At 39.3% G+C, this 17182-nt stretch overlaps 1 protein-coding gene across 7 annotated transcripts in view; it reads left to right on the top strand.

Annotated features, from left to right (window-relative positions):
- The window catches only part of Grik1 (glutamate ionotropic receptor kainate type subunit 1), a 404890-nt gene that overhangs the window by 244368 nt on the left and 143340 nt on the right, over positions 1-17182 (top strand). For all 7 annotated transcript variants that reach the window (XM_036203403.1, XM_036203400.1, XM_036203401.1 and 4 more), the window contains exons 2-3: positions 5625-5792; positions 9090-9347. In XM_036203403.1, coding sequence (XP_036059296.1) covers positions 5625-5792; positions 9090-9347 — 426 coding nt within the window. The remainder of the gene's footprint in view (positions 1-5624; positions 5793-9089; positions 9348-17182) is intronic.

Here is a 17182-nt window from a genome sequence, read left to right as displayed (position 1 = left end):
CTTCTTATTTGTTTTATATTCTTTATTTAGTGGCTGTGTTCTTGTAGCTGTGTTCAAGTGCAGGAGCATAGAGTCGATGATATGTTATGATATGATATATGTATATATACACATACACACGTATACCAATATAATTAAGTATAAGATTTATTTGTACCAACCTCTATTCTTCTAGGTAAAGCACAGTAGGAAAAAATCAACACAGGAAACCCACAGGTCTTCAAAAATCAAGTCTAAATACACACACTATTTTCCAAACATACCTATTTTGGTATTTATAAGAAATATAGTTCTACCTTTATCATTTCAAAGAGCACAAATATCTATCTGTACACAAATCTGGAGTCTTTTTGTCTGTTTGTTTGTTTCATTTTTCAAGACAGCTTTCTCTGTGTAGCTTTGGAGCTTGTCCTGGAACTCACTCTGTAGCCCAGGCTGGCCTCAAACTCACAGACATCCATCTGCCTCTGCCTCCCTAGTACTGGGATTAAAAGGTGTGTGCCACCACCACCGGCTGAGCATGATTCTTAAAACCCCAATTTCTAGTTTTAGACAAGGCTTTTAATCTATATTTTGAGTGTGCAGCATATGCCTGAATGCAAAGGTGTGTATAGCCCCTGCAAGTGAGTGTGGAAGCCAGAAGTTGACACTGGGTATCTCCCTCTACCACTCTCCAACTCAATATTTAAGACAGAGTCTCTAATTGAACCTGGACATTGCCAATTAGCTAGACTGGTTGGCCAGTGAGCTCCTAGGATGTCCCTGTGCTGTGGGATGTTCTGTATGCTGTGAATGTGTTGCTCTGATTGGTTGATAAATAAAACGCTGATTGGCCAGTAGCCAGGCAGGAAGGGTAGGCAGGATAAACAGATAAGGAGAATTCTGGGAAGTGGAAGACTGAGTCAGGAGATGCTACCAGCCGCCATGAGAAGCAAGATATAAAGATACTGGTAAGCCACAAGGCATGTGGCAAGGTATAGACTTATAGGAATGGCTTAATTTAAGATATAAGATCTAGCTAACAAGAAGCCTGAGCCAATAGGCCATACATTTTTAATTAATATAAGCCTTGGTGTGTTTGTTTGGGTCTGAGCAGCTGCGGACCTGGGCAGGACTAGAAAAAACTTCAGTTACCCCTGTAGATTACAAGCATGCCACAATTCCTAGCTTTTTTATATAAGGGCATGAGGACCTAAAGTTTAGAACCCTGCCTACCCCAACTTCTACTTTGTAACCCTGTGTTTGGTCAATTATTCCAAGGATCATGAGCTTTGACACTGAACAGCAAGTGGTTTGGGGGAGGGGTTGAGAAGAAAGAGAGGGCTCTATATTGATGATGCCCTTTGACTCTTGCTCACCTTCCTATTGTGATTAGGCAGAGGGTTTGATGCCCACTTGCTGTGGATATTGTTCTGTATAAATAAAGTGCTGATTGGCTGGTAGCCTGGCAGGAAGTTTAGGCAGTACAAGCAGAGAACAGAATTCTGGGAAGTGGAAGGCTGAGGCAGAGAGACACTGCCAGCCACCACCATGACAAGCAAGATGGTACCGGTAAGCCACAAGCTATGTGGCCACTTATAGATTTATAGAAATGAGTTAATTTAAGATAGAAGAAGAACTAGATAACAGGAAGCCTGTCACGGCCATACAGTTTGTAAGCAATATAAATCTCTGTGTGTTTACTTGGTTGAGTCTGAGCAGCTGCGGGACTGGTGGGTGAGAGAGATTTGTCCTGACTGTGGGCCAGGCAGGACCAGGAAATCTCTAACTATACCTGTAGCATGAATCTTAAATGGTTTTATTAATAAAATCAAACCTGAGACCAGTTATTGGGGTGAATTCTGGAAGATCAGAGAAGCAGAACAAGCCACAGCTACCTCACCTCATCAGTTCCTCAGCTGATCCTGTTTCCTCAGCCTGGAAGCCTCTGTGTCCTCATCTGAATGAGTCTCAGCTGAACTGCTCAAAAGCCTAAAAGCTTAACCAGGCTTCCTGGTTTTCACGCCTTATATACCTTTCTGCTTTCTGCTTTCTGCCATCACTTCCTGGGATTAAAGGAGTGAGTCATCATGCCTGGCTGTTTCCAGTGTGGTTTTAAGCTCACAGAGATCCAGATGGATCTCTGCCTCCCAAGTGATAGGATTAAAGGTAGGTGTGCCACCATTTTCTGGCCTCTATATCTAGTGGCTGTTCTGTTCTCTGACCCCAGATAAGTTTATTAGGGTGCACAATATTCTGGGGAACACAATACCACCACATAAACCCACTTGCATCTAGGCTGTAGTACTCACATCACCATAAAGACAAATGGCAGTTCACCAAAACTTCTCATGTTATTCTTCCTCATAAGACGTAAGTGTTGAAAACAAGCATGGCCACACTACCTCTGAGGTTTCTGCCCATCTGGGCACCATCTGCCATGTTCAAAATTTATAGCCAAAAAAGGAAGCTTGTTCATCCTGACCTGTCAAAGTGTTTCCTCTTTCTACACCCACTGATCTTACCTGAGTAACCTATAAATAAATGAAAGGATAAATAAACAAACAAACAAGTAAATAAATAAATAAATAAATAAATAAATAAATAAATAAATAGATGAATGGATAGATTTTTTTCCACACACATCAAGGCCTAAATACCTTACCTTCCTTTTACTTTTTCTAACTTTGTCCACAGTTCATTGATTTCTTAGGACTAGAACTTATGGTTATCTCAGCTCAAATGAGAGAGGTCAATAGTCGTAGAGGTACCTTGACCTTTGTAGAAAGAGGGACAGTCAAGGGGGAAATGGGCTACAAGAGTAGAGAAGAGCAATGACTGAGAGAGGAGTCTTCCTGCCTGACAAGTTGGACCCTTGGCTTCCAGACAGCTGAGGACAGAAGTTAGCCCCATAAAAGACATTCCCAGAAGGATTTAAATATCTTATTAAAACGGGCCATCCTCAAGTCTCAAAAAGTAAGAGAGGGAAAAAAGAACAGAGAAGAAAAGACAGATTGTCACAGATGAATCTTGTAACTGAATTATTTGGTGACAACATATACTATCTCCTTCTTTTTCATGGACTAGAACAGGAAAATATCTCCTACTTTGTCTGCTAGTTATAAAGTATTGAAGAAAACTACACAGAATAGCTACTCTGGGATGATTTTCCTCCCACAACTTAAAAATCTCAGAGAAGAATTAGGTAAAGCCAGTGTCCACATTTCAGAACTTCTGTTCTTTAGCTGGGAGTATATCCCCTCCCACAGCCTGCCCTGCCCATTAAGTTGCTGCTCTTCTCACAGGCAGAGGTTGGCTCTCCCCCTAAAGAGTTTCAGCCTTACTATCTTAAGATGCCTTGATGGGGTCAGATTCTGAGTGACATGGACTCTGTCACACGGCCCTTGCTGGGGCTGAGAGGATATAGACTAGTAAACAGAGTTGCCAATGACTACTATGGGAATTCTAACAGCAAAAGCCCTCAGTGTAGGTCACCTTGACCACAGCAGTGAGCTCATCTTACATCAATCTGCCTGTGACCAATCAGGGCTTCTTGCCTGACGTCTTCATCTGTCAGTCCACCATCTACTCAGCTCACAGAGAAAATGAAAGTCCTTCCCTGATTCCCCATTTGTGAATGACAGAGGGAAAACATAGCATTTTCTGATACTACGTTTGAAACATCTGTCTCCCCTTAAGTGAAAGTTAACATGAAAGTTAAAAGAATAACATCATTTATTCTTAAGTATGGTTTCATAGAGAAACATAGTAGTAATCTATATATGAATGGTTCAAGCTACTGATCTATAATTGCCAGAAACATATTTGAAAGAAGCCAAATTAGGTTACCATAGATCTTCTCATCTCTCACAGCTAGATGCTGTATTGATTAAGAAATAAAGTCATAAATAAAGCTATATATGTGCTTTTTGTAAAACCTAATCTTCCAAAATAGGGCCAGTGTAATTATATTTAGTTAAAATCTGTACACTGGATTTCACCATGTGAGAAAGAACTAATAGAAATCAGGCACATGGTGACTATTTGTGCTTTTCATTTCAGATTGTGTGTGTGTGTGTGTGTGTGTGTGTGTGTGTGTGTGTGTGTGTTTGCTTGAATCAACAAAGTTTAGAAATACCTAATTCTGACCCTTAATAAGGAACAATGAGAGTAGATAAATTACAGCCTATGAGCATTTCACATGTCATGGGCAGGAGTTAGGGCCTATTTTCAGAGGAAACAAAGCCAAAATCAAGGACTTAGCTAAGCAGAGGTCAGTTTGTAATGCTTCGATGGAATGTTTTGTGTCTTTTGAGTTAATCTCAGGGGTGCACTTAAAGAATAATAAGAACATACAGCTTACCATGTCTCTATCCAATATCAGTGTTTCACTCCATTGGAGTTGGAGTCTCAGATGAAGCCCAAGCATGATGATATTGTTTGAAGTGAGATAGATACACATGTTTAAGATGCCAGGAGCTAGGGCACGAAAGAACATATTTCCCCAGAGTTAGAGCACAAGTTTGCTTTGGGGTATATTCAAATGATATTTCAAAGAGAGATAATAACCCTTCTTTGAATCTACCCATATGCTTTGGAATATGTTATGATGCATAGAATATGACCCCAGACATCTGAGCCATAAAACCTAGAAAAGATGTTTTCATTCTGAACAATGTCAGAGCAGGATTTTACTCTGTTTGTCCCAGTCCATCCCTGCCCCAATCCCAGTAGAGTTAGGGCCTAGAACTTTTAAAAATAGGTTTATTTTATCTTTAATCATGTGTACCTGCGTGGGAGGAGATGTGCATATGAATGTGTGGGTGAGGGTTTGCATGTGAGTATGGGTGGATGGGGGTGTACATAAGTGTGTGGGTGGGGTATGCACATGAGTGTGTGGGTGAGTGTGTGGGGGTGAGGGTGTATACATGTGTGTGTTGGGGTGAGGGTATGTATATGAGTGTGGGTGGGTGGGGTCATGCACATGAATGTGTGGGTGTGCTAATAAGTATTGTGGATATGGTGTGTACATGAATGTGTGAGTGGGGCATGCACATGAGTATGTGTGGGTGGGGTGTGCACATGAGTGTAGGCACGTAGCAGTGTGTCAGATGTTTTGGAGCTTGGCTTACAGGTGGTTATGAGCAGTCCAGTGTTGGTGGAAACTGAGCTTCAGTCCTCTGTAAGAGCCATATACAAGTGTTTGTAGCTGCAGAGTCACCTCTCCAGCTCATAGAAACTCTGTTTTCAATAGAAAAGTATAAATCCCAAGGCAGAATTACCTACCAGAATATAGTTTAAATTATGTTTAGGTCAAACACAGCACAAATCTTGTGAAAATCAGAGAAAAATGCTTTCTACTGCATTATTATCTATGATTCTGTGGTATAAAATATTTGGAATATATTCATCATCTAAAAGGTATTATCTAATACTGGATTTAAAACCTTAAACATCTGTATGCAGTTAGAACTATTTGTTTGCACGTAACACGTTCTGATAACATTCAGCCTAGATTCTGTATATACCTTAGTCATCCTGTCGATTATGATTTGGGGTCTTTTGTTAACACTTTACCGTCTTCTTTTAAAGCAGCGATACTTCACCTGTCTAACGTTTCTCATGCATCTCTTTTGCTTCTGCAGGAGGGATTTTTGAAACTGTGGAAAATGAACCCGTTAATGTTGAAGAATTAGCTTTCAAGTTTGCAGTCACCAGTATTAACCGAAACCGAACATTGATGCCTAACACCACATTAACCTATGACATCCAGAGAATTCATCTTTTTGATAGTTTTGAAGCCTCCCGGAGAGGTAACTATTTTCCACTTTACAAAGCTTCTTCGGGTGATAAGTCTGCTGCACGGGTCACCTTTTCACTGCTCGCCTTTTTTCAAAGTAGGCTTCTTAGTGCAAATGGGTTGTAGGAATTCCTGGTCCCCAATGTCCCTGATCAATGCAATCTGGACTCACCTAATGGAAGCTGCCTAGCCCTGTTTTCTGGGCTTTTCTGATTAGCTTATCCTTCAGTGCCCTCCACTCTATGATTAACTGGTTCAGCTGTGAATGGAAAATGTCAAGCTTGATCTGTTTTTCCTTCCTGAAGCTGAGATACCACCATGAAATTGTACAGTGCAGTCAAATAAAACTTTGTGGAAGGTCACATCCACCAAGCATGCAAAAGTGCCCAGAACATACATAAGTCAAGCCTGGGATAATAAAAGACTGCTACAAACTGCTGGGTTTATCTAACATCTATTCATTTTGTTATTGTGGTTGGTTTTGCACTTTTCTGCAAAATCATAAAAATATGAAGATTAAATCTGTGAGAACAAATCACAATTTGATTTTCTCTTTTCTTCTGAAGAGAAGACAAATAGTCAAAAAGTAATATAATTTATAAGCGGGCTGCAAGCTTCATCATGTGGGCTGAATCACAGGGAATGTAGGGACTGGTTTAGACATCCCCTGGGCACCCCTAGAACTGTTCTCTAATGATTCCATATACATGGGGCATGGCCTCTAACAAAGGCAACGCTTACTCATAAGGTTAAATATTTTGTGGAAACAAAGATTGCTGCTTATCTTGAGTCTATAATCATTTTCCTTCTAGAACTCACTTTGCTTTTTGCAGACACAAATCATACATGATCAACTCCATGCTTTTGGTGGTTCCCAAGTAACTGAATGATAAGGGTTAAGGGAAATGACCTAGTTACATCAGAGAATGTGTTTGCCTGAAACAGTTTCCTGAAGAAATTACAGTGCTACTTATAAACAAAATGTAAAGCTTTCTTCATCAAGTAGATGAAGATTAATACCATAATAATGTTTCCACATATACCATAATCTTAGTGTAATAACCATGTTTTTCTTAGGCTAGAAGGCCGGACATGGTGGCATATGCCAATAATCCTAGCACTAAAATGACCAAGGTGAATTTTGGGCCAGTCTAGCATGGATTTGAGAGCCACATTACAAAACTCTGCCTCAAAAAAATTTTTTTAAAGAATGAAGCTAGAGATTACTTACAGGCCATAGTTGACTATTGACTCTCACAGTCTGTGTCTGTCTCTCTGTCTCTGTACCTCTCTCTCTGTCTATCTCTGTGTCTCTCTCTCTTTGTCTGTCTCTCTCTGTCTCATTCTCCTCTCTCATATACTTTTGAGCAATACCATAGGAAGCTAAGCCAATGACATTTAACAGTGATACTTCAAGCCACAAAAAACCTGGACTTTCCTGTGATCTGAAGATCCAACCATACTTGTAAATTAAACACTCCAACAAACAGAACTCTAAAGGATTGATTTTTCTGTCAAGAAATATTAGCATCCTAGAGTCACGACATATTAAAAAGAATCTCAATCCATTGCCCACACTGGATAAGAGAATTTGCATACACCCATGCTTACACTATCTGGCTAATGAACACACATCGGAAGTGAGCTTGGGAGAACAGTGACAATTCACACATTTCATACACTGCAGAAAGCTGTGCATCTTCAAAGCTAGTGCAGAAGCAACTAACAACACAGTGTCAGAAGCTGTCCTTGGAAAGTCAGCATCAGCTGCCCCTCAGACAGCTACAACATGGCTGTCAAAATGTTACTCTTTCTAAACCATCTCCTAGAAGAAACATATGGTGTTCACTACTTAATTTTGTAAAACTGTGTAATTATAAAATCCCTAATGCACATTCCTTTATATAGATCTTTTTTATTTAATTTAGGTATTCAGTTATTATCACTTGACAACTTTAAAATTCACTTTATAAAAGTACAATATGAAGGATGTATGTAAACCTATACTTAGCATCCACTTACATATGATTACTAGACACCATTCTACATGGTGGGAGAAGATAAAATCTTTCAGAAAGGGAATTTGGTTAACATGTATCAAATATTTTAAATACCAAGACCTTTTAGTAGTAGATGGTAAACACCACCACCTAGAATATAGAATCAAAGAAGTAATTTAAGATGTAGAGAAAAATATTGATACTGAAATATTAATTATCATGGTCAAAAATTAAGAGGAGTTTAAAAACTTAAATGTATAAGAATGGCTTCGATAAATGACACCATTCCCACCCAGTGGTCTGTTCTTCCCATAGTAGAAAAACACTCTAAAAGAATTTGCACTACCTTAGGGAGAACATTGTGCATTTTCATTCAATAAAGGCATCAGTGTATCACATATTTGAATAGCAGTCCCCATTTCCTGAAACATCAGTAAGCATTATCTCAAGTTGACAGACTAATGACAGAGCCTTTGGTCAACCTTGTATTATAAATATTCTAATTTCTTGCAATGGATGCTTTCATCTTATAGCAAAAAAAACCTTAAAAATAAAATTTTAAATATGTGATTTAATTCTGTTTGGCTGGTAATTGAAAGAGAAAGAGGCCTGACCTTTAACTGGGGTCCTCAAGTTCTCATTCAACTCTGTTGTTGTCCAGGGGCCATGATTAAGTCCATTGTATATGAAATGAGTGGGGTAGACTGAAGTGTCTTCTAGAGATCCCTTTATGCCATGCCATTCCATTATTCTGTAATTAATTAGGTATCATCCCTGCTTATATGTACTCTTTAGCAATATTTAAATAATCTGGAATTCCTATCTGAGTTTCAGAAGGAATGGAGTCAAAGCATTTTATAGTCACCCATGGGAGCTTCTGAATTCTCTGACCATACTAATTTCTCCATAGTCACCCTGCCATATGACAGAACTTAATTCATATAACATTCATTTGACAAATGGTTTGCTAGTTAGCTCACAGAGTACTCATGGGATCAAGTAAAGGATTTAGCCTTCATCTGACTGAAGGTAATGAACTGAGACCAGTAGCTCATTTTTATTTGCAAGGAGTTGGCCTTATGATTTATTGCTGATCAGCTCTGCATTTACATTTATCAGTATCTTACTATCCAAAGTATATTGGAAGCTGGGAAGAGCAGATAGCAACACAGAGATGGGAATTACAGGAGGTCTCTAATAGTTGAGTAGAGAAATCATGTAAGGAGAATGTGAATTCATAGCACTCTCTCTTTTTCACCCCTTCCCTGCCCTCCCTGACCATCCCCTTTCTTGTCTTTGGATACTATCAGCTTGTGACCAGCTGGCTCTTGGTGTGGCCGCTCTCTTTGGCCCTTCCCACAGCTCTTCTGTCAGCGCTGTGCAATCTATTTGCAATGCTCTGGAGGTTCCACACATTCAGACTCGCTGGAAACACCCTTCGGTGGACAACAAAGACTTATTTTACATCAACCTCTACCCAGATTATGCAGCTATCAGCAGGGCAGTGCTGGATCTGGTCCTCTATTACAACTGGAAAACAGTGACTGTGGTGTATGAAGACAGCACAGGTATGGGAGTCACACAAACCCTTCCTGGACATGTTTATTCTAACAGGCATGAGATTTGTCAGGTGTTGTGTGCAGAAATACTCTCTCATATAAGCTCACCGACAATTCTGAAGGACTTTCGGTATGCCATGTATTGTGAATTGGACAAATTCAGTGAATTTAAAGTTTAAGATTTTAAAAATTCATCTTATTGGTGTACAATGTGATCTAATTATAGCACTAACTGTGGGATTTCATTAGTGCAACTCTATTGAGAGTGTAATTACAATTTTAGTGACCTAATTTAAGTGTCTAACAAAAGCAGTTATGCATATATCTATAAAAGGTTATTACAATCAGGTAACAAACAGGAATTTAGTTAGACATTATACCACTACAGCAAGCCATTTCCTGTGAAAAGGACTGTGAATCCCAGGAATGAGCCCAGGACAAACTTTGGCAGCTTAGTTTTGGCTATGTAGTTCTGCAGTTTTAGCTCATCCCACTGCCATCTTACAGCATACTAGATGAACTCTTTCAAAACAAACCAATAGGCTATATAGTTGTTCTATCTGCTTTTTTTTTTAGGATGAAGATTAGAAGATGGCATCTAATCATCAATAGATACTATCTCTGGCCCTGGCCATTTTAAGTTAGCTTTGCTGGTACTTCCCCTAATGTCTTCTGCTCACATTTCAGGGTTTATTGGAGCTCTTGTTCCCTTGTTAGCATGTGTGTGCTATGTGTGTGTGTGTGTGTGTGTGTGTGTGTGTGTGTGTGTGTGTGTGTAAGAGAGAGAGAGAGTGAGAGAGTAAGAGAGAGAGACAGAGAGACAGACAGAGACAGAGACAGAGACAGAGACAGAGACAGAGAGAGAGAGAGAGAGAGAGAGAGAGCTTGATACCAGAGGTTGATATCAGTCTTCCTCAATTATTCTCCATCTGTTTTCTTGATCAGGGTCTCTCACTGGACCTAGAGCTCACTGATTCAGCTAGGCTGCCTAGCCAATGAGCCCCTCCTGTCTCTGTTCCAACCCCCTACCCATGCTGTAATTGCAAATGCACACAGATATGGCTATCTTTTTTACTTGGCTACTAGAAAACCAAACCCATGTCTCCATGCTTGCACACCAGACCAATTACCAAGTGAGGTATCTTGCAAGCCCTATCTTACCATACCCTCCCTTTGGTTTAATGTGAGCCCATCTCCCTTGTCTATATATTATAGTCCCAAAATTAGTTCACTGTTGAGTTGCCTCCACTGCCCATATACTGTTGTTCATATGAGCTATGAATATATATAATAAAAAACCCAAAATTTCTTAAGAAGCCCCAAGTTCTTGCTAATACCTCTTTCTGAGGCTAGCCCCTCTAAGTGTGTGATGTTAAAGCATCAACAAATATGTCTGTGTCTTTCCACAATGTCAGAATTTATTGAGTAACAATAAATTCGTTAGCAGCAATTTGCCAGAAAATCCCCTTTTCTTTGATATTTATGGCTGAGGCAAGTATGAGTTTTTGTTGTTGTTGTTTATTGCAATCTTGATTAGCAATATTAATTATCAAATTATATATTATGTTTCACACAGTATATCTATTTCTATATGAAGATATTTAAGTTATCCCATGGCCGTAAAGGCTTAGGCAAAGAATTTCAAAGAGGTCTGAGAGACCAAAGCAGAGAACCTGGTAGAAATATTCCACAGGAGGGCCTCTCAAGACAAAGCAATCAGAAAACAAACAACACCAAAATATAACCTGCTTTTGCAAAATATAGTAACTTAGGACAGGACCCAGGGTGAGCTCACCATTCAGTTAGTGAACTCACTCATTGCTCACAATCACATTTAAAAGTCATCTTTCTCTCAAGCTTTCTAGTTCTGCCAATGGAAGGGAAGGGCTTTGGAAATTGAAGCATTACACATTCTATTATCAGTGGTGTGTTTACATGTTTATGAGGTGAAGCATTCCTAACAACTGAATTTCTGGCTTTGCTTTGAATGTGCTTCCTATGTACCAGGCACACAGAAAAGAGTTCAATAATTTCATGACAAAGAATGATCCTATTGACCATCTGACCTTTTTGTCAAGAATTTAAAATAGCTCTTTTCTTTGTCTGCTGGGTTTGTAATAAGACTATTGAAATTGGCAGTGAAAATTATCCAAAGGAGGCACTTCCAAGTGTTCTGGTGCTTTTTCATTCTTCACTGCCCTTTTCAGCAAGCCTTAGCTCATGCTATTCCCTAGAAAATGAGTACCGTGCCTCCTCTATTCAGCATTAAACTCTGGCTCCATTTTATACTGTCAGATAAAGGTGACTATTATGACCAGAAGTACCCATTTATGTATTTTCCTATGCCTCATCTCATTTTAGAAACAAATGGAAGCAATAGATGATCAGACATAGAACTCATAAACATGATACACTAAACAGTTCCTATTGGGAAGGATAAGCCACTGGTGGTTGTATTTCTAGTTTCATCTTTTTGATGTGCAGGATAAAAGCATATTACCAACTCCACAAAACATATTTAAAGAGCTTTCAGGTAGAACATAATACTGCAAACACAAGTGTAGTTAGATCTTTCCATGTTGCCTGTGTTTGTTAAGTAGCTTCATGAGCTAATAAAATCAAGCTCTCATTCTAAAGAGCTCCACTTGGCATAACCCCTCACATCTTCCACAAAGCAAAATCGTCTAAAAGGAAAATAAGTTATAAGAACACCTGTGTTTAACAACAAGTTCAAACAATGATATGGGCATTATATACTTTAAGTATATGTAGACAAAATATAATTAGTAAGTGGCAGTTATAAAACATAATGTCCTAACCACCCTGTAATACCACAGAAGCCACTTATAAGTAACAGCCATTTTGCATATCAAAACATTAGCACATCATTTTTGTCATTGTTCACCATAAAGTAGAATGACTTTTTGATCCTTGTCAGGTTCATCTGAGCTCATATGCTCAATAAATACTTGTTGAAATTAAAATCCCAAATAACTCTGTACGTTACCCATTAAGTTAGAGATGATTCATGTTAAAATGATTTCACCTACAACATTAAAAATGTAAATGAATAATCAACTGAACTGTTAAATTGGAACCTAGAGAGTAAGAGGATCAACTGAGATCAATAAAAGCAGACATTCGGTGACTCGGAGTGGGTTTAATAGTGCTTAACTCAGGGTTCTCTGCTGTAGTAATTACTAAGCCATAAAAAGGAGGAAACAGCAAACCTGAAGGAAAAGAAAGGACTTAGGTGTGCTCAGCACCTACCTCTACAGCAGAATTAAGTACCCATTAAAGAGCCTTTATTGAGATTTGTTTAGTAGGAGTTTGTTAAATAGCCTGAAGCCAGCACAGATGTCGTGGGACAAAATGCCCCATTACTCCTATCGAAGTCAATGGGAACAGCAAGAAAATCTCTAAGGACAACATTCAACTCACTCGAAACTTGCAGGCAGAATTCTGTCCCCTACAAGTTAAAGTGCAGAATGACTCTAGAGCACTCTTAGCCATAGTAAAATTTTGACATGCCTCACCTCTTCCCTCCTTCATTTCCACGGGCTTACATCAGTCACCTGTCTCCAAGTCTCATGTTCTGTGGTGATTTCAGACATCCTGAGAACTTGCTGGCCATTGGACCTATCTCTGCTTCATTAGACCCCCATGGAAGCCTGGCTTCTTTCCCTTAACACACAGCAGAAAGCTGAGAAGCTAAGCACCAAATGCAGCATGAAGTCTATTCAGCACTTTCTGCTTTCTCAAGCCTAGTTCAGCAAAATAGCCTCTGCCAATTATGTAGAGCACAGAACCAGCAAACGTTTTCTATAAAGAGCAAATAGTATGGTACAGTATTGTGGCCATATGGTCTTGGACACAACTACTTTGCTGAAGTGTTCATATGTAATATGTAGATGAGTGGACACGGTATGTGACAATAAAACTTTATTTATAAAGGTATATATGCTTGACTGGACTTGACCTTGGGCCTCTGGATTTTCTTGATATAAAATATCAAGGAGTAGGAAGGAGGGGAGAAAGGGAGGAAAGGAAGGGAGAAAGAACAAAAAGCAAACATTTATAAAAGCGGAGGCTTATCCACATTTATGAAGCTCTACAGCTGCTCTTTCACTCTTGTTTTTTAAATAGATTGATGTCAGTCTTTGCCTCATTCTCTGTGTATTTGTCCAGGCACCATCTTAGTTCTCTTTACAAATTTTCTTCAGTGTAGGACAAAAGTCGGTGATATCTTTCCTTATCCACCACTAAGGTCATGACTAATAATCTTCTAACAAGAAGAAATTAGGAAAATAAAGGGATAATGGATTTGTTTAACCAGATTTTCACATGATACAAGAGTCTTCAGAAAAAACACTAAAAGACTCAGGGAAACCTGGGCTTTAGTGTGTATGTGTATGTATGTATTATGCATTTATGTGTGTATGCATGCATGTATGAATAGTGCAGGAGCACTGTATATAACAGTCAAGTATTCTACCACTAAGCTATTATTCCAGTCCCTAAAGCTCTGTATTTAATTTGAATGGTAATGACCTGTGTAGAATGGTCAAAATGCATGATGTAATGGTGATAGAAACTGGATAGGCCCACTACAAAATGGACTTTCTGTAGTGAATGAGCTATGTCAGAAACAGACAGTTATGCTTGCATCTTTACAATAAATTCAGAAGCTATATCAATTATTGTTGTCTTTAATACACTGAAGATCACTGACTTTACTTAGTAGTGGCCATTGGCAATTACAGGATCTTTTGTTGCAATCTTCATCACTAATCTTAACTCTTAGAACATATTCCCCATCATGTAAATATTATGGAATAGCACCAAAAAGGTTTAAAGACTGCAGGGTTGGAAGAGATCTCACTGAAGACACAGGCACAGAGCTTATAGAGATGCCAAGAGAGTCATCACTGGGGATTAGATGTTAGAGAACTAAGGCACAGAGCCTTAAACATGCACAGAAATGTTCTAAAAGCTAGGGCTGGGTCCAGTCAAATGGTGTCTCAAGGGGACTGTTTCAAGCAAAGGCTTGTGGTCAACTAAAGTCCTGGGCAGAGAGTTGAGAGTTTACCACCTGTTGATATTGCCACACATGCACCCTATGATCTGATGAAAGGTCAGTGAGTTTCACTGCACTGTAGGATTAAACATCTCTTCTTTCATATGAGCTTAGTGAGGAGCCCCCATGTTCCATTAGCTGCTAAGTTGCTAAGCACCCAGCTCTGACCTTTCTTAAGGGGTTTTAATAACCCAATATATCCATGTGTTCCTGATTTAATTTGATAAGGTCATAGATGGTGATGTTTCATTTGTGGAAATAACAGCATTATACTGGATGTTTGGTTTTTTATTCACACAAACAAGGTACAGAGGCGTTCCACCCCAACATTTGCATTCAAAAAGGAGCAAACTGCTATTTTATAATAATGAAATCACTTGGGGCATAGCACAGCCTGAAAATTACTGTTTTATGCACCATGGAGGAACATAGATCAGGACACAGCTTGTTCTTCCACTCAGTTCTTCTTGGCTCCCTGTGTTGTGTTCCCTTTTTTTGGCATAAGTGGAAGAACTTCTTTCTGGATTGGAATTCTTCAATGGACAAAGGAAAGAGTGAGCATCTAGGTGGTGCTTTGGAGAAAGGCTGCTGTGTCTACATTGACTTTGGTGGGAGAAACAGATAGTTGGAGGACAGAATTGTGGTAGAAGTGTATAAAGTCATTGCTCCTGAGACCTTCCAACCCTTTCTGGTTCAAGGAGCTAAGCACTAGAAGGTGTCAGACTTTGTGATACCCAAAACAGTTAATGGGCACTAATAATTAAAACAGTTGCTAGTTCCTTTAAACTGGCAACATTCTAAGAATGATTTCTTTATAAGGCAATGAAAAACATGAACTTGGCAGGCTAGAGAGGATACGACTTCACAGTGTTCCATTATACTTCATTAGCCAAACACCCACACAACTGGCATAAGGCAAGCATGTGCTAGTCCACACTTCACTGGGTAAACCAGATTCATGCCTAGGTTTCATTTTTTAATAACTTAAAACAAGCATGTTAGAGTTTGAATTGTCCTTCCTCTCTACTCCATTTAAATTTCCCATTAGTAAATGGGTTTAATACCCATATCCAAACAGAGCAAGTGAAGTTTCTGGAATACTGAGAAAGCCAAGCAAGAAAACACAGCATGCATGATCCTTTAGATGATTCCCATGGCTGCTTCCTGTGGCTAAGCTCTAAATGGCTCCTTTTCTCAGTGTGTTTGCTACAAAATTGTTTGGTTTTATCTTAAGAAGGTGAATGCCTTCTTTAAGTAATTTTTAAAATGAAGACAAGTATGAAGATATAAAAATCCAGATAAACCATTAGAAAGTAAGTTTCTGATATTCTTAGTTCTCTCTCTCTCTCTCTCTCTCTCTCTCTCTCTCTCTCTCCAACACAACATAAGCAAGGAGACAGAATAATAGAACAGACCCCTTATTATAAGCATTTACTATTAGCAAAAATGTATAAACCATGAGCAAAAATCTCTCTGACCTTTTGAATCCCCCAGCCTGTTTATCTAAACAAAACACAAAAGTAAATATTCAGTATATAAATAGCAGTCAATGTTATGAAGAAAAAGAAAGTGTGTGAGGGACTGGGCAAAGAGGAAGTTTGTAAATTTATGTAAAGATATCTGGGAAGTACTCATCAGTAAACATCTAAGTAAAACTCCAAAAAGTAAAAGGGCCAAGCCGTGCGGATTCCTGGAGAGAGAATTCCAAATCTCAGAAGGAACAGCTAGGGAGAAGTCTCTGAGCTGAAATAACCCTTCAATGGCACCTTAATGATGCACCATCATTAAAAACCTCCAAACACGGGAGCTAGAGCGATGACTGAGTGGGTAAAAGCATTTGCTGTTCAAGCCTGAAGACCTCAGGTCCAAGCACCTCATAAAAAGCCAGGCATGGCAGCACAGTGTGGAGGGAGCTGAGACAGGAGGATAGCTTGGGTGTGCTGACCACCACCTCACTCCAGCTTCAGTGAGAGACCTGTCTCATGAGAATGAGACGGAGAGTGATAAAATAAGACTCCTGCTGTCTTTCTCTATTTATGATGTGAGTGCATGAGCCCAAGTGTCTGCACACACACGCATTCATTAAATGCATATAACACAATACCACACACACACACACACACACACACACACACACACACACACACACACATATATTACTCCAGGAGGGTGAAATAAAAACGATATGGTGCAATATGAGTTTGAGTCCTACAGGAAACAATCTGTGCAGCATTGGAAATTATATATATATATAAAATGTGATAAACAACATGCAAGAAAGAAAAGCAGCATGGTCAGAAAAAGTCTGGAAGCAGGACTGCAATTTTCAGTGTTTGGCATCATGTGACATTTCAAAGGTGAGGTTTGAGCAAGAGTTGAAGTAGATGAGGAGGTGATCCATGTGGTACCAGAGGATTCCAGGCAAAACTAGCTGCTGATGTTGGTGAAAATCTATCTGGTATGTTATGGAACTAGTGAGGAATCAGTGTGATTGAAGCTGAGTTAAATGACAGTGGTGATAGAATAGGTCAGGAGAGAAGAATTGGTGGATCCTGTGGGGGTGCTAAAGACCCCTGGAAGAATTTGCACTCTGTGTGAAATGGAAAGTCACTGTAGAGTGAGCTGACCAAGATCAAGTCATCTATGCATTAATAGATTATTCTGTCCATTGTATTGATAAGGGACTCTAGGCAGGTGAAAATGGTCAGAGCAATCTGCCAGATTGCTCCTACAGAAACCAAGACTGGAAATGGAGGTGCTAGCATTG

The sequence above is a fragment of the Onychomys torridus genome, chromosome 12, assembly GCF_903995425.1.
Source record: "Onychomys torridus chromosome 12, mOncTor1.1, whole genome shotgun sequence".
Classification (NCBI taxonomy): domain Eukaryota; kingdom Metazoa; phylum Chordata; class Mammalia; order Rodentia; family Cricetidae; genus Onychomys; species Onychomys torridus.
Note: the sequence above shows the minus strand (reverse complement) of the source record. Positions and strands in the feature narration are given on the sequence as shown.